This window comes from Chionomys nivalis, chromosome 21, assembly GCF_950005125.1.
Source record: "Chionomys nivalis chromosome 21, mChiNiv1.1, whole genome shotgun sequence".
Lineage (NCBI taxonomy): Eukaryota > Metazoa > Chordata > Mammalia > Rodentia > Cricetidae > Chionomys > Chionomys nivalis.
In genome coordinates, this window is record NC_080106.1 from 40,697,253 (window position 1) to 40,720,642 (window position 23,390).

The 23,390-nt window shown below is 43.3% G+C and overlaps 1 protein-coding gene across 1 annotated transcript in view; it reads left to right on the forward strand.

Moving 5' to 3' along the window:
• The window catches only part of LOC130863567 (carboxylesterase 1D-like), a 28,213-nt gene extending 18,031 nt beyond the window's left edge, over positions 1-10,182 (forward strand). The window contains exons 9-14 of the mRNA XM_057753678.1: positions 771-911; positions 1,715-1,795; positions 2,920-3,067; positions 8,661-8,792; positions 9,120-9,192; positions 9,999-10,182. Of these exons, the coding sequence (XP_057609661.1) occupies positions 771-911; positions 1,715-1,795; positions 2,920-3,067; positions 8,661-8,792; positions 9,120-9,192; positions 9,999-10,182 (759 nt within the window). The remainder of the gene's footprint in view (positions 1-770; positions 912-1,714; positions 1,796-2,919; positions 3,068-8,660; positions 8,793-9,119; positions 9,193-9,998) is intronic.
• The last annotated feature ends 13,208 nt before the right edge of the window (positions 10,183-23,390 follow it).

The window sequence follows — 23,390 nt, forward strand, 5'->3', positions numbered from 1 at the left end:
TGACGAGGCAACATCACAGTGCATCCAAAAGAGAAAACAGAGACTTGCATCCCTTTCAGGAGATGGGGGAGAAGGGACGTCCTTCTGGAGAGCGGTCTTGTGTGTGATTCAGATTGGGGAGGATGGGAAAGGAAAAGAAGGGCATAGTAGAAAGCAGGATTGTGAGACAGAAAGCAAATGCATACTCACCTGAACTAGGATCAGACACACTTTAAACCTTTCCCCCAAATAGTGCTTTTTAATAATTGCATTCAATTTTTACCTAATAATTATAAGACAGGAGATTACATAAGGTTTAACTAAATAGAAACTGACTCATAAAAGATGAATGATAAAAAAAAAAAAAAAAAAAAAAAGAATTGTGACCAGAGGCTCCCAAGAACTAACTCTCAAACTCCCCTTGGAGAAATGCCTCGACATTTGCTAGTTCAATGCTTTCAGCAACTTTATAAACTTATCTGTAGTAATTAACTCAAGCTAGCATATAAATAGGTGTTTTAGATTCAATATCTAGCCTGAACTTTGACACACATTTTTGTGCAGTATGTATTTTGCTTTGAATGAAAATTGGCCTCCTTATCTCCCTACCACCATCATCTGGCCAGTGCCAACCCCTTAGAGAGTCCTAGACTTAGTCCTGTTAAGGCACTGGTTTTCTGTGGCCATAGACACAGGAGTCTTTGTGCTGGCCAAGCCGTTAGACAGTCAGAGAGGGCATTGGATGTAACAGGGCAGGAAGACAACAGAGGCTACATTTCTGTCTTCTCTAGACCTATCCCTTCCTCCCTACTGTGGTCGATGGAGTGTTCCTGCCAAAGACTCCAGAAGAGATCCTGGCTGAGAAGAGCTTCAACACTGTCCCCTACATGGTGGGCATCAACAAGCAAGAGTTTGGCTGGATCATTCCAATGGTGAGAATGTATAGATCGCTTACATGCACTCCATAGGGGATCAAGCATCTTCCTCCCTGCTCTGATCAAGGATTATGCATCCAGATTTCAAAGAAGCTTAAAACTTTCCAAGTAAATTTGCACTGAGAGTCCCGGATGAAGCCATTTAGAGTGCCAATTTACATCACGTGGGGCAGAGAAGCAATCGGTGATTGCAGGCTTTCTAAAGAAACTACTCAAGAGGGGCTCAGGCTCCTGTATGCCCACCACATACAGGAGCAGTGTGGAGCTCTCTCAAGCAGACATTTTAGGGCCCTGGTATCAGCCGGGGATGTGGCTTTCAGTACTGGAAGACACGCTAAAACCAGACCAAAGCTCCGAGTACAAACTTGGATGGGGTAAGCACATCCCAGGGTTCTTCAGCTTTTGTGCAGACTTCACAGAGCATCCCAGGAATGCGGACACACAGACATAATGCTTGGATTTATTTCCCCTGTCACCCGAGTCTGGGAGTGTCTGGCCTATGCCCAGCATCCCTGAGCCCTTGATTTCTATGTGGCCACAGTCTAAATGTTCCCTCACTGCCTAAAGAAACATGTGATCCTGATGTGATCAATACCTTCAAGTGTCCTTTCTGTGTTGCTTGTATTTATTCATATGTGCCCATGGGTTTTGTTAAATTTATTCCTCAAACACTTAAACTCCCATGTCTGCCAAGTTCCCCCGTATTCTACCTTATTCCATTTAGGTTTGCTTCGTTGGCCCCTTTTTTTTGCTTTTGTTACTTCTCCATGATTATTAATGCTTAATCATCTGTTTAACAGCTTATGGGCCATCAACTCTCTGAAAACAAACTGGACCAGAAGACGGCCAAATCCCTCTTGTGGCAGTCCTACCCAATACTTGTAAGGCTCTAGGGAATCATGGGAATTGGTTGAGAAAGAAAGAAGGTTGGTGACCTTCTCTAATCGCAGACTAAGTTGATGGTGGAAAACCCAAGTTTAAGCTTCTATGGTTTTGATTTTCCCACTTTAACATCCCAGTGTGCTGAAGCCATACTTGTGACTCCCCTTCAAAATCCCATTGAGTTCAGAATAAGTTTTAGAGGAAAATATTTCTTTAAAGCCAGCAACACCAAGACCATGGAGACCATCAGAAACAAAGACCATTGTAGCTCCGGCCTGGAGGCACAAGACTTCCTCATGGAGTTCTTAGGATACAAATCAGATAGGTGGACATCAAGTCAGTTAAAAAATTTGGAGGGGTTTATGGCTGGATGTGGTACCCTTAATTCCAGCACTCAGGAGGCAGAGGCAGGTAGATCTCTGTGAGTTCAATTCAAGCCTTGTCTCAAAGCAACTTCCAGGACAACCAGAACTGTTATATATAGAAAACCTGTTTTAAAACACCATAAAAGGGAATTTTTTGGCCTTTGTTTTTCAAGACACATGGGATGCTGATGTTTGTAGATTAATAGATATTGTAAACTCTGTAAATTTAAAGAAAAATTACTAGCTAGCAAATCATATGACCCATATTGTTTTTCATTTCATTTTTAAAGACATGTTAATTCTGAACTTCACTGTGAGGATATAAATGTCTTTTCCCCAGAGAACAGGGGAAAACACCAAGAAATTACTTTGCTCTGGAGGATCAGGAGCAAGAAAAAGAAGTCACTTTTTTCCATAGGGACAACTGAAGATAACGTTCACTAGAGAACAAATTTTAATCTATGAGGTCTCTTAATACACATGGGTCTCTTCCACCAAAGCCAGTGGGACAGTAATAATATATGACTTGGATACCTGAACCCACAGAATAATTAATTAAAATAATTTTTAAAGGTTAATCAACAACATTTTTAAAGAGAAAGCGAATCTAGATAGTTTGTTTATTCCAGTCTTCTGTGAGCAACACGAGGAGGGTTCGGCGAGTAGTAAAGTAGTTTAGAGTCAGAGAAGCCTTCTTAACTGACTGCAGAAGCCCTAATTCTCACCTGCTTGGATGGTCACTTTCTGATCCATTTCAGAAAATTCCTGAGAATCTGATTCAAGTGGCTGCTGATAAGTATTTAGAATGGACAGATGACCCTGCCAAAAAGAAAAACATGTTCCTAGACATATTTGCAGATGTGGTATTCAACATCCCATCAGTGATGGTGTCTCGTGGCCACAGAGGTGAGTTCCAGGTGTTGGATGGGGATGGATGCAAGTTCACCTGCTAGGTCTCTGGCCTGTCCACCTCTTGATATCTATAGCAATGAAATCTGTTGAGACCAAGACTCAAAGTTGATACCATGTGACCTGCAAGGTTGTTTTGCTTTTTCTACTAGTAAAGATCTATGAGAAAAGGGTGCACATGCAGTTTGATTTAGAAAAGAATCCGAGAAAACACCATTGGGAGGTAAGAAAGTGACAAAGAGAAAAGATGGACGCTAATCTGGAGAGCTGCCTAGCATGTGTCCATCGTAGCTACAACTGCAGAACTCTAGGGAACAAGGAACGTCTTAGGGCTTTCTTTTCTGAGGGGCAAGGGAGCTGTGCATTAACCCACCAGGAGCCACATCAAATTAACTGAACACTTCTCTAAGACATTGTTAGCTTTGTGGCGCCTTTATCTACTGCGAGCATGAACAGAGCTGTGTCTCACAACCAAGATGGGAAAGGGGGGCAAGAGCTAATGGTGCTGCATGTGGCTGCCAGGCTAGCCTGCCCTAGAACAAGGGCTACAGTTAAGTAACTCTCAGAGTAACTTTGCTCAGTGCTGTAACAGAGAACCTGATGCACACCACCTAAGAAACAAAGGTCTGCTTTGGCATAGAGTCTCTGAGGTTTCAATCTGTGGTGTCAGGAGAGTATAAAGGGGCATGTGACATCATAGGGACAAGGAAGCAATAAAACCATGTAGAGTAGCAACAGAAATTGTCCAGGGTATGTCATAGCCACCAGTTCCTTGTCACCTGGAAACGCCTTTCAAAAACAGGCTCCATGCCGGGCGGTGGTGGCGCACGCCTTTAATCCCAGCACTCGGGAGGCAGAGGCAGGCGGATCTCTGTGAGTTCGAGGCCAGCCTGGTCTACAAGAGCTAGTTCCAGGACAGCCACCAAAGCTACAGAGAAACCCTGTCTCGAAAAACAAAACAAAACAAAACAAAACAAAAAAAAAAAAAAACAAAAAAAAACCAGGCTCCACCTTCCATAATTCTGCCACCTCCCAGGACTGTGTCAGAACTTTGAATTGGTCAATTGATTAAATCATTTAGTAGATCAGAGCCCACCTGTCCATCAGTGAGAGTGGGGTATTAAAGTTGCCTATTAGCTTGGATCTAATAGAATTTGTTTTAGGAATTGGGTACACTTGTTTTGGACACAAATGCTTAGAACTGAAATGACCTCCTGGTAGACTGTCCCTCATCAGTATGAGCTGTTTTTTCTTTCTTTGGTTCACTTCGGTTTGAAGTCTATTTTGTCTGATAGCAGAATAGTTATACCTTTTGTTTTCCTGGTTCCAGTTGCTGAAAACGTTTTTCTCCCCATGCTTTTACTCCTGTCTATCTTGACAGGAGGTGTGTTTGCCTTAAGGCAGCAAAAAAGTGGATCTTGCTTTTTTTTTTTTTTTTTTTTTTTTTGGATTTTTCGAGACAGGGTTTCTCCGTAGCTTTTGGTTCCTGTCCTGGAACTAGCTCTTGTAGACCAGGCTGGTCTCGAACTCACAGAGATCCTCCTGCCTCTGCCTCCCGAATGCTGGGATTAAAGGCGTGCGCCACCACCGCCCGGCTCCTTGCTTTTTTTTTTAATTGATTTTATTGAGCTATACATTTTTCTCTGCTCCCCCCCTTCTACCTTCTCCCATGGGGATCTTGTTTTCCTAAACCATCTGCTAGTGTAGTTTTCTTATTTTGATAACAAGGAGCAACAATGTTACCATTCACGGTGTGTATCGCTGCTCACCGCTGGATCTGTGATGCTGCTTTGTTCTGCATTTGTTGATTGTGCGGCTATCATTTTTCCCGGGGGTCTCATCAATGTGTTTATCTTTCTCTTAGTCCTTTTTTAATTAATGGCCTCGTCGATGTGTTTATCTTTCTCTTAGGTCTTTTTTAATTAATTATTAATTTATTAACATTTTCAGGGCCCTTTGCAGAAGCAGTTCCGTGCTCGTTTACTCCTTTAGCCTGCTTTTGTAATGGAAAGGTTCTGGTTCCCCTTTAACAGATGATAGTTGAATTTTTTTTATTAATTAATTTATTTAATTATTAAAGATTTCTGCCTCTTCCCCGCCACCACCTCCCATTCCCTCCCCCTCCCCCAATCAAGTCTTCCTCCCTCCTCAGCCCAAAGAGCAAGCAGGTTTCTCTGCCCTGTGGGAGGTCCAAGGACCACCCACCTCCATCCAGGTCTAGTAAGGTGAGCATCCAAACTACCTGGGCTCCCACAAAGCCATTACGTGCAATAGGATCAAGAACCCATTGCCATTGTTCTTCAGTTCTCAGTAGTCCTCATTGTCCGTTATGTTCAGCGAGACCGGTTTTGTCCCATGCTTTTTCAGACCCCGGCCAGCTGGCCTTGGTGAGTTCCCGATAGAACATCCCCATTGCCTCAGTGTGTGGGTGCACCCCTCGCGGTCCTGAGTTCCTTGCTCGTGCTCTCTCTCCTTCTGCTCCTCCTTCGGATCCTGAGACTTCAGTCCAGTGCTCCAATGTGGGTCTCTGTCTCTGTCTTCTTTCATCGCCTGATGAAGGTTAATATTCAGGAGGAAGCCTATATGTTTTTCTTTGGGTTCACCTTCTTATTTAGCTTCTCTAGAATCACGAATTATAGTCTCAATGTCCTTTATTTATGGCTAGAAACCAAATATGAGTGAGTACATCCCATGTTCCTCTTTTGCAACTGGGGTCTTTCAGAACTGAACAAGCATCTTTCCAAACCCTTTTGAATTGAAAAGATTCTGTTAAATAATCAGCTATAAGACCCCCTGGCCTTCCTTTATGTGTTACCTGGCTTCTCTCTGGCATCTTCCACTACCTTTTATTTGTGTTTCAGTGTTTTAACTAGAATAGGGCATGAAGGGCTCTTTTAGCGTTCCCTCCATTTGGTGTCCTCGAGGACTCCTGTACATAGACAGGCATATCTTTCTCTAGATTTCGGATATTTCCTTCTATGTTTTTGTTGAAAATATTTTCTGTGCTCTGTGCATGGAAATCTTCTCCTTATGTGTTCATAATTCACAGATCTTGTCTTCTCTTGAAGCCCCAAAACTCTCAGGGGTCTCCATCTATCCATGCCCCAGATCTATTCATGGAATTTTTTGAAAACTTATTATTGATCTTAACTGAGTGTTTGATTCCTCTAGCTTGTCTTCAAACCCTGATACTCTGTCTTCCTCATAATCTGGCTTATTCATGAGGCTTCCCACGAGCTTTAACTTGGGGCATTGAATTGTCATTTCCAATACCACGTCAGCCGAGCCATTGGAGACCCCAATACCTAGCACTTTTATCCCCACTTAGATTCAGGGGCCATGGGCTGGGGACTGATTGAGGAAAGGTGTGGCTTACAAATTATGTAAAGGATACCATTATTAACTGTTGAAATAAAGAAGGAATGCTGAATGGGAAATGGAGGAAAACAAGAGTCAGACGGGAGTATACGAGATAGAAATATTGGAGGTGGGGGGAGACTGTACTGGATACAGAAGTGAAGGATGGAAGGGTTTGTGGGTATAAACTGAGGGACAGGCAAGAAGATCTACTCTGGTGAGACAGAAGGCCTAACGTAGTGCTTAACAATGAACGTAAAAAATGGCAAGTATAAAAAGTGAAATAAAACTAATCAAATCCAACCAAAAAAGTAAAAAACAAGCAAACACACACACACCTGGGCTTGTGTGCACACACACGCGTGCATGCACGCACACACGCACACACACCATGCACAAATAACCTGAAGACTGGTCCAATTTACCCTCACTGGGGGAAGAGCGTGATTCATCCCACTAATAGGAATGTTCCTTATATCAGCTTTCTCAGGTAGGACAGAAACCTGGTAGGCTTCATAGGTCTGTGTAACCAATCCTGTGTGCTGACAGGAGCTCTGAGTCCGGCAGCGTTGGGTTCCCTTGTAGCTCAGCACTGGTCCAGGCTGTCTCCACCTCACAGGGCCTAGGCTGTTCCACTGACTCGCCCCTGAGCTGGTCTATGTGACAGTGTCACGTGTTCCCTGCGCCTTCTTCAATCTGAGCCTGTAAGTCTTCTTTTAAGAAATGTCTCCTGAGACCTCTTCCCCTTTCTCATTTTATTGATTATTTTGCATTTGTTTGTCTGTTTATTACTAGACAGTGTTTGAGCTCCTTATACCCATTCTTCACTTTTTTTTCTACGTGTGCGTGTGTAGGTGCACACATGCCATAGCACGCCTGTGGAGGTCAGAGGACAATTGTGGGAGCGGGTGCTCCCCTATCACCATATGGCCTCTAGGGACTGAATACAGGTCGTGGGGCTTGACAGCAACCAGCATTAACTGCTGAACCATCTTGTCAGTCCTTACATATACATTTAAATAGACACTCATCACATGTACAGCTTACAAACATTTTTCCCAGCCCGTGGATTGTCTGTATGCATTGCTCGTGATTTTCCTTGGCATGAAAAGCTCTTAGGTTTGCTGACATCCCATTTGTTTCCTTGTGTTGCTCACAAGATTGGAGCACAGACCAAAGTGATGTACTTTTCCCTCTGTGATTTCCACTGCTCAGGTGACCCGCCTCTGTGGTTGCAGGGACGAACTCTGCGAGAGGAAATGAGACAGATTGTTCTACATTCTATGCTGTAAATCACTTTAAGCCTTTGCAGGGACTCAGTGGGCAAAACATTTGTTGCACAAGTGAGTTTGAATTCTACGGCTCCCGTTAATTCAAATCAGACTCATCCACTGACCTTCGCATATGAGGTGCACATGTACACCCAATACAACCAACACACATACACACAACAATATAAATAATGTTTTAACTTGTGAATCCGTAGCTTAATCTGTGAAACAACGGTAGTACTGTGTGAAATGTACATACAATGATCACAGGCGTGTGGAGATGCAAAGGGTTATGCTGGGATATAGAAGACACTTTCTTATAGCTAAGCAGTTTTTCTTTTTTCATATTTTTTTTTCAAATTTCTTACTATATACATAGAGTCGAGGCTCCAAAATCTCCCGTTTCCTGCTATGGGACCTGGCACTTTTGCCTCTGAGTTACTCTGCTGTAGGAACTGTCTCCCCCCCTCCTTGTGAATGCTGCAGAGGGTGGCATTTCCAAGGTTGGGGGCACAGAACGGGACGGACCATAAGAAGCAGTAGTTGGCAGCCACATGGTTCTGTCAGCAAAAGAACTGGCATCTTGGCACACAGACAGGACATGCTGGTGGCGAGAAAGAAAGCAGAGGAGAGGAGGGTGGGCTGGAGACAAGTTCTTTCTCCCTTAACTCATCTCTTTTTGGTGCCACCTCGCCATCTTAAGAACTTAATACTCTCTGAGCAAGGAGGAAGCGGGGTATGAAACACAAACTTGAAATAAAAGAGATCCTTGTTCATTTCTGTGCGTGTCTGTGGTTTTTACTGTCTTTATTCCAAGTCGGCTAGTTGTGCAGCCCCGAGCAAGCCCTTCCCTGAACTGTTTCTCCCCTTACAGGGACCTCCATGCAGTTTGAAGCCTTAGCACCACACAGTAGAGTATATCTCTATCAGAGTGATCTCTATCTGAATCCATGTCTCCGCAGATGCCGGGGCTCCCACCTACATGTATAAGTTTGAGTATCGCCCAAGCTTTGTATCAAACATGAGACCGAAGTCAGTGATAGGGGACCACGGTGATGAACTCTTCTCAGTGTTTGGATCTCCGTTTTTAAAAGGTAATGTCTCTTTGCTGCCTGTGGCCTCGGCAATCGGAGGCCCGGATTTGGGCCCTAGCTTTATAGCCTTGTGCAGAGTTGTGTTTGGATCAGGCATATGAGCATGGGTGACAAAGGAAGCCAGCGTATGGAAAGCGATTACTAACTTGCAGTGTAGATTATTAACCATCTTATTCTTAAAGGATAGATTTTTAACTTGGTAAGGGTCAAGACTTTGAATTTCTAATACGTTCCCAAGTTAATGATGGTCAGCATCACTCCTGTGGTGCAGCAGCTAAACTCAGAAGCCACTCGTGAGTAGCTGAAGCTTATTCTTTCTCCCCACAGATGGTGCTTCAGAAGAGGAGATCAATCTCAGCAAGACGGTGATGAAATTCTGGGCCAACTTTGCTCGCAATGGGTGAGGCTGGTGGCAAAGACGGGTCTGGGTGTGATGTTGCTATATTAGTTGGGAGGAATGTTTTCTAGTGTTTGTGTGGTCAACCTCCAGTCCCTGTGACCATAGCTCTCTTAACAAAGACAGCTAGAGTAATCGGGTTTGTAGCTGGGAGGGAGCTTCTGAGATGGTTCAGCGTAATGGAGGTGGTATACGTGTTGACTCACAGATTCAGAGGGTTCAATTGTTGGTCATTTGACCTACTTGTTCTGGTTGGTCGTCAGCCTGGAACATGGTGGGATAAGGTGATGGCTAAATCCCTTCCTTTCTCCATCTCGCTGGCAGTCAGGCAGGAAAGAGAGGAAAAAACTAGGTCGCAGAACTCATGGGGGCATGTCCCTCAGGATCAACTTCCTCCGACTACTTTTCCCTTCTTGAGTTCCCACCATGCCCCAGGGGCACTTTCACCTGTTGATCAAGCACAATAGGCTTTATCCCAAAGGCTCCAAGTAAGCATCCAGAAATCTGTTGGTTGGTTTAGGTTCTGAAAAGCCTAGGAAGTCCTTTCCCCAAAGTCTCCCTTCCTTCAGCCCCAAGGGCCTCCCACGTGGAGGTTGTGCTCATGTCCTAAACAGATCCTAGGGAAGAGGTCCAGGTTCTGGCACTGCTAACTAATACTCTCCATGGCAACATCAGCATCACTCTCACAGTGTGAAGCCTCATGCTTTTATCGTCCTCAGCAGCGGTTTAAACTTTACACACACACACACACACACACACACACACAGTTGCTTTGTTGAATTTCTTTCTTTTTCAAATTCTGTTCACAGAAACCCTAATGGGGGAGGACTACCCCATTGGCCAGAATATGGCCAGAAGGAAGGCTACATGAAGCTTGGCGCCTCCATCCAGGCAGCCCACAGACTGAAAGAGAAGGAAGTGGTTTTTTGGACTGAACTCAGGGCGGAGGAGGCAGCAGAGAGGGCAGCACAGAGAGAGCACGCTGAGCTCTGATCAGGGTTTCCAGCCGTGTTTGAGAGCTGAGAAAGGGGTATGCCACGGGTGATTCTGCAGAGCAGCAAGGCTTCTTATCTTTGAGGCTACACAACTATATGTTATTTTGTACAAATGCATTAAAGAGGATCCTTGCTGCTTCATCTTGTAAAAATAAAACAATTTGAAAATCAAAATTGGGTCAGTGTCCAACCTGGTTGAGATTGCCTCTAGGCAAGTTTATAGCACATTTTCTTTTTTTTATATATATATTCCCACTCCCTCCCCTCCTCCCATTCCCTTCACACACCCTCCCACCCCACACCTTCTAATCCTAAGAGAGGGTAAGGCACTTTGCTTTGTGAAGAGTCCAAGGTCCTCCCTGCTACATCTATGCTGAGCAAGGTATACATCCAAAGAGAATAGGATCCAAAAAAGTCAGTACATGCATTAGAGATAAATCCCAGTGCCATTGCCAGTGGCCCCTCAGTCTGCCCCAGCCATATAACTGTCAGCCATACAACATTCAGAGGGACTAGTTTGGTCCTATGCTTGTTCCTTCCCAGTCCAGCTGGAGTTGGTGAGCTTCAATTAGCTCAGGTAGACTGTTTCAGTGGATGAACCCTTCATGGTCTTGTCCTCTTTGCTCATATTCTCATTCCTTCTCCTCTTCAACTAGAAGCTCAGTCTGGTGCTCTGATGTGGGTCGCTGCCTCTGTTTCCATCTGTTGTTGGACAAAGGTTCTATACTGATGTTTAAGATAATCATCAGTCTGACTACAGGGCAAGGCCAGTTCAGGCACCCTCTCCTCTATTGCTTAGGGTCTTAGCTGTGGTCATCCTTGTGGATTCCTGGGAATTTTTCTGGAGCCAGGTTTCTTGCTAACCCCATAATGGCTACCTCAATCAAGATATCTCTTTCCTTGCTTTCATATCTGTATAGGATATTGTTGTAATAAGAGCGGCGGGGCTGTGTTCCGCCACCCGGCTGCCCGCACGACTAGTTTATGCCCCGAAATAATTACACGGAAACTGTATTCTTTTAATCACTGCCTGGCCCATTAGCTCCAGCCTCTTATTGGCTAGCTCTTACATATTGATCTAACCCATTTTTAATATTTTGTGTAGCACCATGAGCTGGCTTACCAGGAAAGGTCTTAATCTGCGTCTGTCTGGAGTGGGAGAATCATGGCGACTCCCTGACTCGGCTTCTTTCTCCCAGCATCCTGTCTGTTTACTCCACCCACCTAAGGGCTGGCCTATAAATGGGCCTAGGCAGTTTCTTTATTATTTAACCAATAAAACAACAGATAAAAAGATGACCCACCTCCATCAGGATATTTTCTTAATTAATGATGGATGTAGGAGGGACCAGCCCACTATTGGTGGGGCTACCCCTGGGCTGATCATCCTGGGTTGTATAAGAAAGCAAGCTGAGCACCCCATGGGGAACAAGAGAGGAAGCGGCACTCATCTATGGCTTCCGCTTCAGTTCCTGCTTTAGGGTTCCTACCATGAGTTCTTGCCTTCACTTCCCCAATGAACTGTGACTCAGGATACGTAACCCAAACAAACCTTTTCCTCCTCGAATTATTTTTGCTCATGGCCTTTATTGCACCAATAGAAGCTAACATATTGTATTTGGCTCATGATTAATCCATGTGCCTCAGAGAAGGAAAGGTGAAAAGAGATTCTCTACAGGAGATGAATGGAGAAATCAGCCTAAAAACTGAAGAAGACAATCATAAAGGACACATGGAATGTTGTGTTCAATTTTCTATGTGAGACATGAACAAACATCTACACACCCCACAAACGGAAGGAATGAAAGAAAAGAGAAATGATTCTACGGAGTCCACGTTGACAGACCAGTGAGTGTATCTGGCTCATTTACAGGAGTAGAGGTGAGAGGTTACTAACAAAGTTACTTAGAAAGCAGCTGTGTTACCAAAATGCCCTCCCAAGTCATGGATGAAGACTTCTCCTCGCTGCATAGATGTAATCCCTTTGCTTAACTGTCCATCCTGTGCATAATCTAGCACCTCTAAAGACCTGGTGCTAACTGCCAGAATTACAGAGAGATTGTAGGAGGACAGAGACAGTGGCTGGAATTGTGGGTAAGGGTCTAATGACCTTCCCCAGCCACTGCTTCTATAAGAAAACGTTCTCTTAAAGGGTATAATAAGAGTCTTTTGCAGACTTCTTAGGCACTCTGATCAAGAGAGTTAGGGCTCTTGTGCTCAGGGGACAGGTTTTCATAGCAGATGTGAACATGTCTAACCTCTTCCCACCATGGAGATATTTTCATAAATACAAAGAAAATGACTACAGAGTTTTCTAAGTGCTAAAGGCAGTGTGTGCTCTAAATAAAAATGCAAAATTGTTGGGAACCACAGTTCCAAGGAGGAGCTTGCACCCAGCACAGCCTTTTCCACAGATGTCTAGGTGTTCAGCATATGTCTGGGGATATGAAACAGGACTGCAATAAAATGTGTCTCTGGCATTCAGATGCAAAATGCAGCACTGTCCCACTTCCATGAAGGAACCACATGAAGACCGAAGAAAAACAAAGTTTTGTGACCCAGCATGTGGACAGGACACAGTGGTGAACCAAGTCATCAGAGAGCCTTTGCTGCTGCTGAGAAACAGGGTCACTTAAAAGGCTTAGTCTCTAAGACCGACCCTCCCAGGGTTCTAAGGCTGAGACAAGACAATGACCAGAGAACCCACTCGGCACTGGTGTGGAGTCAGTACATACCCTGTGCGGATTACCAGAAGTCAGTCAGCTGGTGGGAGTGCCAGTGGGGAAAGACCCTCTGGAGGTGGGAAAGCTAGGAAGACAGAAAAGCACCAAAGGCGTGAGGCATAGAGTATGCTATTTTATCTCAAGTTTGTAAAACTTCTTGTGATATAGCAGTTACAGTACAACAGATATTGAGTTATAGTGTGACTTTGAAGATGGGCCTTCAACGCTCAAGATAAGTATTAACGCTTCAACCTTTGAAACTTGTCTTTCTGCGTCTGCCTTATATTCCCTTCTTTGATTCCATTTTTTGGAAAACACATACTTTTATTCTTATATATGGGGAAAACACTGCATATATGTGATGTGTATATTATTTCCCATATTTTCAGTTTGAATTCTAAGGGTGTAAAGAGCTGCGTGGAGCCACACCTGATGGCAATGTGTAGAGAGCTGCGTGGAGCTGCACCTGATGGTGCTGGCTTCCGCCCTCCGCGATCCACTTGTCGCATCCACCCCGTCCAGCAAGAAGGACGCAACACCAGAGCTCTTCTTGCTATGCAGTTTATTCAGGACTTTATTCACAACCATCTTTCTCCTTCTCTCTCCCTCTCTCTCCCTCTCTTTCCCTCTTCTCCCCCCCTCCCTCTCTCTCCCTCTCTTTCCCTCTTCTCCCCCCCCATCTCTCTCCCTCTCTCTCTCTCTCTCTCCCTGGGCAAACCTCTCCCAGCCCTTAAAAAGGCACAGGCCGCCAACCCCGGATTGCCAGGTGGGCACTGCCCATAGGTCCACGCATATGCAAGCAGCTGACGATCATTGCATGATAATAGCGTAAGTCAGGCCTTAACCATAAGAAGTTGATTATTATAGAGAGCACTCACTTTCGGGATCGCGGAGGGCGGAAGCCAGCACCATCAGGTGCGGCTCCACACAGCTCTCTATACATTGCCATCAGGTGTGGCTCCTCGCAGCTCTCTACATAAGGGGGCCAGGCCAAGAGAGCAAGTGAGAAAATGGTTGAAGAGGTGACTTCTCTCCTTCTGGAGAGTCCATGGTAGGGCAGGTTGTATGACCTGGAAACAAGGGAAAACTTCCAGGAAGCAGGAAAATTCTAGAGCAACTTCATTTATACTGCTGCCATTGATACCCAGTGAGATGAACTGTTAGTGGTTTATCTTTCACCATGCGGTGGGTATAAAAGGGTAAGTGATGAACATTCCAATCAACTCTTTTAACTGAATGGCTACGACTCAGCATCCTGGTAGAATAAATCTGGAAGGGTTGTGAAAGGAGAGACACCACCCGACCGGACCTTATGAACCTGCCAATAGCTACAAGAGCAACATTCCCAAAGCTATTACCCACATTGACCCCTCTGTGGCCATGTCAACTGGGCCATCAAGGATTTCCCTTAAATAGTTGAGTGGACAAGATGACTACTTGACAAGAAGAAGGAAAGATTGCATCCTAGGTGGTGGAGTTGTCCAAAGCCACCCTGGGACAATCCAAGTCCACAAGGACAGAAGTGTAAATCCTCCCAGCAGGATTTACATGTGCAGGGACATGTGCATGGTACCCATGGGATTACCACCATCTTTGAACACCACCAGCCACTGAAGGACAAGATGATCAGATGGCTGCCCTGTGTAGACTATGTTCAGACTGTGGTACTCTCTCTAAACAGGAGGTCAGTAACTTTCCCAGATAGATAGAGTTCAGTACGCAGTGAATATGAACTACAAAGGGGAATGTCCAATAAATGTCCAACCTCCATTTCCAAAAACAAAGTCTAGGAAAGAGCACGCACTTCGGCTCTTGTCCAGTCCTTCACATTCTGTGACTCCTATCAAACTATTATTGAGACACAGTTGCTATCTTGATATTCACACAGCTGAAGATTCTTTCACAACAATTTATTTGACTGTAAATATCTGAACCACAATAGAAATTCTTCTACTAGCCGGGTGGTGGTGGCGCACACCTTTAATCCCAGCACTCGGGAGGCAGAGGCAGGCAGATCTCTGTGAGTTCGAGGCCAGCCTGGTCTACAAGAGCTAGTTCCAGGACAGGCACCAAAGCTACAGAGAAACACCCTGTCTCGAAAAACCAAAAAAAGAAAGAAAGAAAGAAAGAAAGAAAGAAAGAAAGAAAGAAAGAAAGAAAGAAAGAAAGAAATTCTTTTACTAAGCAAAAAAAAAGAAAGAAAAAAGAAAAAAAGAAACAAAGGAAAGAAATCACCTTATAAAATTTGTTTCCACCTGGTTTTGTATTGATAGTTATGAGATGAGCAGTAAAATTATTGAAATTTTATGGAATTTCATATTGCCTTAGATAAATGCTTACTAGACCAGTTGAGGGTGACTGTCTTTGAAGGGTTTTGGGAGTGGAACCAACTAGAGGCTACCCCCACTTAACCCTGGGCTAGTCAGCAAAACCAAGTCAACGCATGTGGTCCTGTCTTGCAGGCTGTAAGGACTTGGGGCTGTTGACCCAGTGAACTAATCCAGTGGACATGGTGAAGGGCAGCAGCAGGCACAAAACCAGGTCCTCAAGCAGAGAGCCAGTCCTCACAGCAAGTGCAAACCCGTGGAAGCAATTTCGAGAGAAGGTCCAGGGAGACCCTTCTTCCAGAGGAAATCTCAACAAAGTGATCTTACAGGCTAAAAAGAAGCTTTTGGACCCTTTGGCCTGGTTAAGGAGGGTGTCTAGAGACAACTCTGTGCAGCAAATAGGAGGCTCTGATGAAAGAAACTCCACCCCAATAGGGCTTTATAAGGTCAGGCACTGGGGAATGACAAGGTCAAGTGACCTTACGTTGACCAACCTGGACCCCCTTCATCTGGATCCAGTGTTCAACAACAAGCAACTGAAACCCCAATGAATTTGGGGTCTATTACAATGTCTTCCAGAAGGAGGTCCTCCCGTTAGCGACAGGCCCAGGAAAGGTCCTTAGACTAGGGCTCACGCTCTGCTTAGTGCATTATGTTCTCAGTGTTGGTTGATCCATGTGAGAGGGGCCCTGACCCTAGAGCTGTGTTAGCAAAGAGCATTTAATTCCAGGATTCAGGAGGTTGAGGCAGGCTGAGTTTAAGGCTAGCCTGGTCAGCATAGTGAGTGTTAGGCCGGCCAGGAACGCAGTGGAAACTGTAGAAGAAAGAGGAGAAGGAGAAGGAGGTAGATAGAGGCGGAGGAAGAGGAGAAGGAGGAAGAGGAACAAGAAAAAGAAGAACAAGAGCAAGCAGAACAAAAGAAGAGAAAAAGAAGTGAAAGGAGGAAAAGAGAAAGAGAGAGAGAAAGAAAGAAGACGTGAAAAACAAAATAAAAATAAAAGACCATGAGATGAAAGTACAATAGAGATCTTCCTTGGCGGGATAGCTTTTGAATTCCCTCTCTCCCTGTGGTTGTCATATTTATTAACTTACTGATCTTTTCTCCAATATCTATTTCGAGAATTTTAACTTGCTTCCAGAGTTCACTGTGTACTTTTTCCTCTTGGCATTGTCCTTGTTGTTTTTCCTTTATTAGCTTTTCTATCTCCTGCAGAAATCCTGATTGCCGTACAAAGAACTCTGGCTATATTATGGAGTTATTCGTTGCTTTTGTTATTGTTGTTGACACTGTTGGTGAAGGCAAAATTAAATATCTGTCCTCTGAAAAGAAAAAAAAAAGAAAAAAAGAAATCCTGATTGCAAATACAGCAATGCACTTGGTAAAATAATGATTCACAATGTTATGATAGTCAAGTCACAGACTACTACCTTTAAACTTTATCTTCATGAAGTAAAAGCTCAGAATTACTTTAACTACATTAAGAAGTAAATACTTTTCTTGGAATATCAAAATACTTTACTTTTACACAAGAAAGCAAACTACTATTATGCAGAATGAACAAACATGAAAATTTCTATTACAAAGGTATTTTGTGGAAACAATATAATAAAAAACAGAACAATACATTTTTTCTGGTTAGAGAAAGAAAAAAGTTCAATTGAATTAAAACATAAAATGCTTAATGTATTTTTAATAATAGGCAACACTGAGTTTATTCCAAAGTCAAAAGTCACCTTTATATGCATACATAATAAACATAGTAAGCAAATACTGTAAATCTTTAACCAAGAGCAGGGAACATAAAGAGGAAGGAGAGAACAATCAGAATTTCTGATTCGTGTTAAGCTTTATTATATTAGAACCATATCACTGAAGTACCTTTCCATGTTTACATGTTTGTGCAGCGAGGGAACATGTACACTATGGGATCGATGTGGTTAATACCTGAGAAGGAGATTCAATTCCACTTCTACTACTTTTCCCCTATGCGACATGTGATAATATAGTCTTCAGTTTCATTATGTGAGCAAATGGGGATGAAATGAATTAATACGTGCAAAAAACAGTGTCTGGGTATAGAAAGAGAAAAAGAGAAAAGAACCTTAGACCCTTCTAGAATTTCTATACTAATTGTTGTGCGACCGCTGTGATTAGATCTGGGATCTATAGAGAACATCTTTTCTAAAATAATACCGTTATTAAATGTTAGTATCAAAATAAATCAGCCACAAAGCCTACTAGTAAATTAATTGATCCATTTGCCACCATCAGCTTACCAATTCTTCTGTTTTTCAAGGAACACTCTGAAGAATCAGAGACCAGAGAGTTTAATGTATTCCTAGAACAAAAAAAAATTGTTTCTTTTCTTTTGAAATATCAAAACGGTTGTGGGATCTGTGCGAAAACACGTGAAATAACATGGTGGAAACTGTGAACCTCCGGTGTTAACAGCAAATCAAAACATGTTTTTATTTCAGGTTAGGCTGTGTTACTGCTAAACAGGAAACATTGTAAGTATGAAAGAAACACAGCAGAGAAACTTCAAAATTAGAAACGTCAGTTGAAAATCAAGGGTCACCACAGTTTTGAGTTGTGAGTCAAGCACCCATCAACAGCGCATGCGACTGTGCACACACCTGCTTCAGGAGCTGCAGCAAGTGTAGCATTTGCTGGCCCTGGGCGAGTAAAAACAAAACTATGGTTATATTTTCTACTTCCTCAAACATGACAATGCATGTCTGCACACATTAGAACGTTGACATCACTGGTTACCCACAGTCTCTTGCATATTTTATATGTATGACATGAGACCTTTTAACTTTAAAAATTCAAGCCCTAAACTCGTGCCAAAGTAATCTGAGTAACCCCACACACACATACACACAAACATACACAGGGGAGAAAATATAAATTTTATTTCTAAGTTGATGAAAATAGAGAAACTCTAAATTTATAGATCTCAACTGTGTGTTTAGAATAAAAGAGGGTGAGATCTATAGGATTCAGAGTCCATGGTCACAAAGACAGATATTCACCACTCAATAAGTTTTAAGATCAAGATGCAAAAAATCGCCATTATAAAGTTAAATGTTCTCTGAATTCCCCTAAATGAGATGTCAGTTGTCTGCCAGATCTCTGGGGCTTGCAAGCCCACATTGCCTACCTCTGCTCTGACCAGAACCACATCAGTGTTCACATTTTCATTACCTCTTCCCACTAAAAGAACTCTGTTGTATCCATTTCCAAAACACACAGCCTCAATACTTTCAGGATTTTCTTTTTGATACAGATGTTCAAACATAAATAAATAATTATCTTTTCCTGTTAATAGTTATTATCCCTAAAGGGCAAAAATAGAAAATGATTCCGTAATCTACCATTTTTCTATCATAACTGTATCCCACTTTTTTCTTTTCAAAATAAGAACCCTGCATCTAATCTCCTTTGTTTGGCTTTTTCCTGACCATTGCCAATGACAACTTGTCAACAATCCCCTTAAACAATTACAAATATCCATAACCCAATGAAGACTAAAAACCACGCACCCCACCTCTTGAGAATGTGACGTCATGTTCTTATTTTTTCTGGTTTTTTTTTTTTTTTTTCAAGACACGATTTCTCTATACCTTTGGAGCCTGTCTTGGAACTCACTCTGTAGACCAGGCTATCCTCAAACTCACAGAGATCCTCCTGCCTCTCCCACCTGAGTGCTGAGATTAAAGATGTATTCCACCACCATCTGGCAGGGAGGGATCATGTTCTGAAATGTTCTTCCAGCTGTTTGTGGGCGACAGCATCTTTAGGGGATCCTGAAAAGAAAAATTTGGGTTAATTGTCAAGTACTGGGAGAAGTAGCTGCATCTGTGGTTGCCCACATCATGCTTCTCTCTCTCTCAGGGCATGATTTGTAGATTCTATGTGAAGACACAAAGTCCTGTGTGCATACATGACATGGAATCAAGTGTAAGTGTTTAGGAGAGTGAAGGGGACTGATAAAGGGCATGAGACTATGTATGTGCTGGGAGTACAAGGTCAGGTACAATATGTCTATAAAATATCCTTATGAAATATCTTGCATATCACCTTAGAACCTTCATCTGGCAATGGATGGAGATAGAGACAGAGACCCACATTGGAACACCGGACTGAGCTCCCAAGGTCCAAATGAGGAGCAGAAGGAGGGAGAACATGAGCAAGGAAGTCAGGACTGCGAGGGGTGCACCCACCCACTGTGACAGTGGGGCTGATCTATTGGGAGCTCACCAAGACCAGCTGGACTGGGACTGAATAAGCAGGGGATAAAACCGGACTCTCTGAACATAGTGGACAATGAAGGCTGATGAGAAGCCAAGGACAATGGCACTAGGTTTCGATCCTACTGCATGAACTGGCTTTGTGGGAGTCTAGCCTGTTTGGATGCTCACCTTCCTGGACCTGGATGGAGGGGGGAGGACCTTGGACTTCCCACAGGGAAGGGAATCTGGACTGCTCTTCAGACTCTAGAGGGAGGGGGAATGGAGTAGGGGGAGGGGGAGAGGAGTGGGGAGAGGGGGAGAGGAGTGGGGGGGAGGGGAGAGGAGTGGGGGAGGGGAGAGGAGGGGGAGGGAAATGGGAGGCGGGGAGGAGGCAGAAATCTTTTTCAACAAAAAATTTAATTAATTAATTAATTAATTAATTAGAAATCTAGCTCCCGGAGTCCTGTCAGAGAGTGGGAGGAAAAATAATATGAGCAACTAGGCCAAGACGGTGATGGGGAAACCCACAAAAACAGCTGACCAAGGCAGTGGGAGCTCACTGACAGCTGGGAAACCTGCATAGGACTGAACTAGGAATATGGGTGACAGTTATGTGGCTTGGGCAGTTTGTGAGCCCACTGGCCATGGAACCAGTATTTTCCCTGGTGCATGAACTGGCTCTTTGGAACCCATTTCCTGTGGAGGGATACCTTGCTCAGCCTAGAAACAGAGAGGAGGGCCTTGGCCCTGCCCCAAGTGATGTGATAGATTTTGTTGACTCCCCATGGGCAGCCTCACCCACTCAGAGGAAAGGATGGGGAGTGGGGTGGGGGATGTTGAGGGGAAGGAGAAGTATCTGGGATTGGTATATAAAATTTAAAAAATTAAAAAAAAATGTTTTATAAAAAAGATGCAAATCCAAAAAAAATAAACACATTATTTAACTCGGGTTTTCCCATTTTACCTTCTAAAAAACTGCCATTTTCCTTTGTGCACATCTGTCTCCACTCTATCCAGAGGTGATTCTTTGTTCCTCTGGGACAAATATCCCTACCCCATTTCTTTTCCTCTCGTCCTCTTCTTCTTGGTTCTCTATCTTCTATCTTTGTCACATATTCCTTGCCTTTTCTCCCTCTGGGGAAAATAAATTTCTTTTTTGTTGAGAACTTGGCCTAGGGTGTCCTGAGTTGAGACTTTTCCTCTCACGGAGCCTGCATCAGTCTGAGCTAGATAGTGTCCTACCACGGAGTGGGAAGTGGACACAGCCTCCATTCCTAACCCAAAAGCTATGTCCAGTTGAACTGCTCTCAAAGGAGTCTCCCTGGATATACAAACAATTCTTCAGGCCAAGCCTCATACTTAGTATTAGATGACCAATGCAAAATGAACTCAATGGTGTGTTTGAAGATGGGTTTGTCTCATAATACCTGGTTTGGGCCTTTTTAAAAAACCTTACAATTATTTTCCTTATGCATTATAGTTTCCCAATTTTCTCTGTCTGTGTGTATGTGTGTGTTTCTTGTGCTTTTGCTTTGCTGTTGTTTTTTTTTTTTCTTTATGTTTGTTTTCTTTATTCTGGTCTGTTTTCGTTTGATTGTTTATGAGATAGAGACAGAAAGAGAGAGAGACATATACAGAGAGAGTCACAGAGGGAGAGACAGAGAGAGAGAGACAGAGAGACAGAGAGAGAGAATCACAGAGAGACAGGGAGAGAGACAGAGGAGAGAGAGAGAGTCACAGAGAGACACAGAGAGAGATGGCCTGAATGTATTGGATAGGTGAGGAGGATCTGGGAGCAAATTAAGGAGAAGAAAATTTGATGAGAATATATTGTACAAAAAAAACATTTAAAGAGATAATTTGAGAATGCCCCTCTTATTGTCTGATCTTTGAGTGCCAGATGCAATACAGTATTGCTATTATTTATTTCTGTAAACACTAATCTTCCTAATGCAATGTTTTGAAGATTTGTCTACCTTTCAAACTTGCACTGAAATGTAACTGGAAGGCAGGGATGTTGGGAGGAAATGGGCTGTAGAGATGAAGGTACATGGTTGAGGAAGCTTCATGGCCAGGCTTAATGCTCTTCTGAGAAGGCTTTGAAGGGTGGGAGTCCTTAGTCGTCTTCATTCCCACAAGTAAGCAGCACCTGAGGCTACTGTGGAAGTTGCGAGAACCTTTTATCAGCAGACAGCCTGCACCTGATGCCAGACTGCAGAGCAGTCAGAACTGAAAGAAGTATAAAGCTACTCCTTGCCTCTTGCTGCATAAAATATATTTATCTTCTTTCATATCTCACTGTAATCTTAAGTAAGATTATAAGAATATTTAAAAATTTACAGAATACTGTGTAGTGGCACGTGTATTTGGAGTCCCCCAAATCTAATAATATGCTCGCCATTGGTTGTCATAATATTGTGACCTAGAGCACCAGAAAGGAAAAGGAGTTGTAATAATGGAAATGGCCCAGAGTCCTCGGGCTGAGGGTCCTAATTCTCAAGGCAGCAGTTCTGGGAGGTGGTCCATTCTCTGGCACTATTTCCTGAAGGTTATGTTCTCTTTAGTAGATTATCATAGCAGTTAGAGAAGGTCCACTGCTGTGGAAGAGTTTGTTATGAAGGGGGCTCAGTTCCTTGCAGCTCTCGTGTTCTCTTGGGTCTCTCATTGTGTGGAGCCTTCGGTCATGTTATGACACAGGAAGATGGTCCTCAGAAGATACAGGCTTTTGAGCCTTCAGGACAATGAGGCAACTTAAACTCTGCATCATGAATTAATCTGCCTACAACACCATATATCAGTGCAAACAGTCTGAGACAAGTTTGTGGGGGTGGAATCAAATATCTACTCATTGCAGCTACTTTATCGACCTGGTGTGATCTGTGTAATCAGTATCAGTGAGTGGCTGATTTGAGACCCCATGCATTTAATTACTCTGGTTTCTCTTCTTCCTTGTGTTTTTTGGATGTGTTAGATTATTTTGCATGAAAATGTCCTAAAATTTACTGTCTCAGAGCATCATTTTTTTTCTAAGTACAAATAGACAAGCAGCTGGGAGTTATTTATTCTGGACTGTTTCTCTGGTCTCCCCTAGCATGGGAAGATGTTGATTGAGATATGATTTTTTTAAAATATTTATTTATTATGTATACAATATTCTGTCTGTGTGTATGTCTGCAGGCCAGAAGAGGGCACCAGACCTCATTACAGATGGTTGTGCCACCATGTGGTTGCTGGGAATTGAACTCAGGACCTTTGGAAGAGCAAGCGATGCTCTTAACCACTGAGCTATCTCTCCAGCCCCCAAGATATGATATTTCTGATACCTGTGCCCTGTAGTCTCCAGCATCCCAGAAGACTAGTGTGGCCTGATTTGCTGGTGTCCGGACAACAAGACATGGTCAACACTTTTGTTGTCTTGGTTCCAAATGGATACAACAATACCTCTGCTCAGTTCTTCACATCCACTGAAACAAACTAAATGACTAACACACATTCAAGATATGGAGAAACTGATGCCACTTTGATGGGAATCTCTGCAGAGTTAAAATTCCCAAAGTTTGCCTATGAGGAAAAGGGAAGGGTCATGATTTTCTACCGTATACTCTCCCATCTTCTTCCCTAGGAGTCTGAAGGATTTTTCTTGCACTTTTGAGTCATATTGTTTCTGAAACCATAATTAACCAGGATGCTTATTTGGTCTTAGGCATCCTTCAAACACTTCAAATTCACAGCTTTTTAATTACCACTAAAGCCCTTCTTTCTTAGACCATATTGGTACTTACTGCTTCACTATTCACTGGACTCCGTCCACTACCCTGAGCATTGCCCTGGAAAATAGTAGAAGCAAAGACTCCATATTTCTGCCAAATCTCAATCTTCTTGTTCTCATCATGAGGGAACTCCTGTTTCTCAGTGTCATT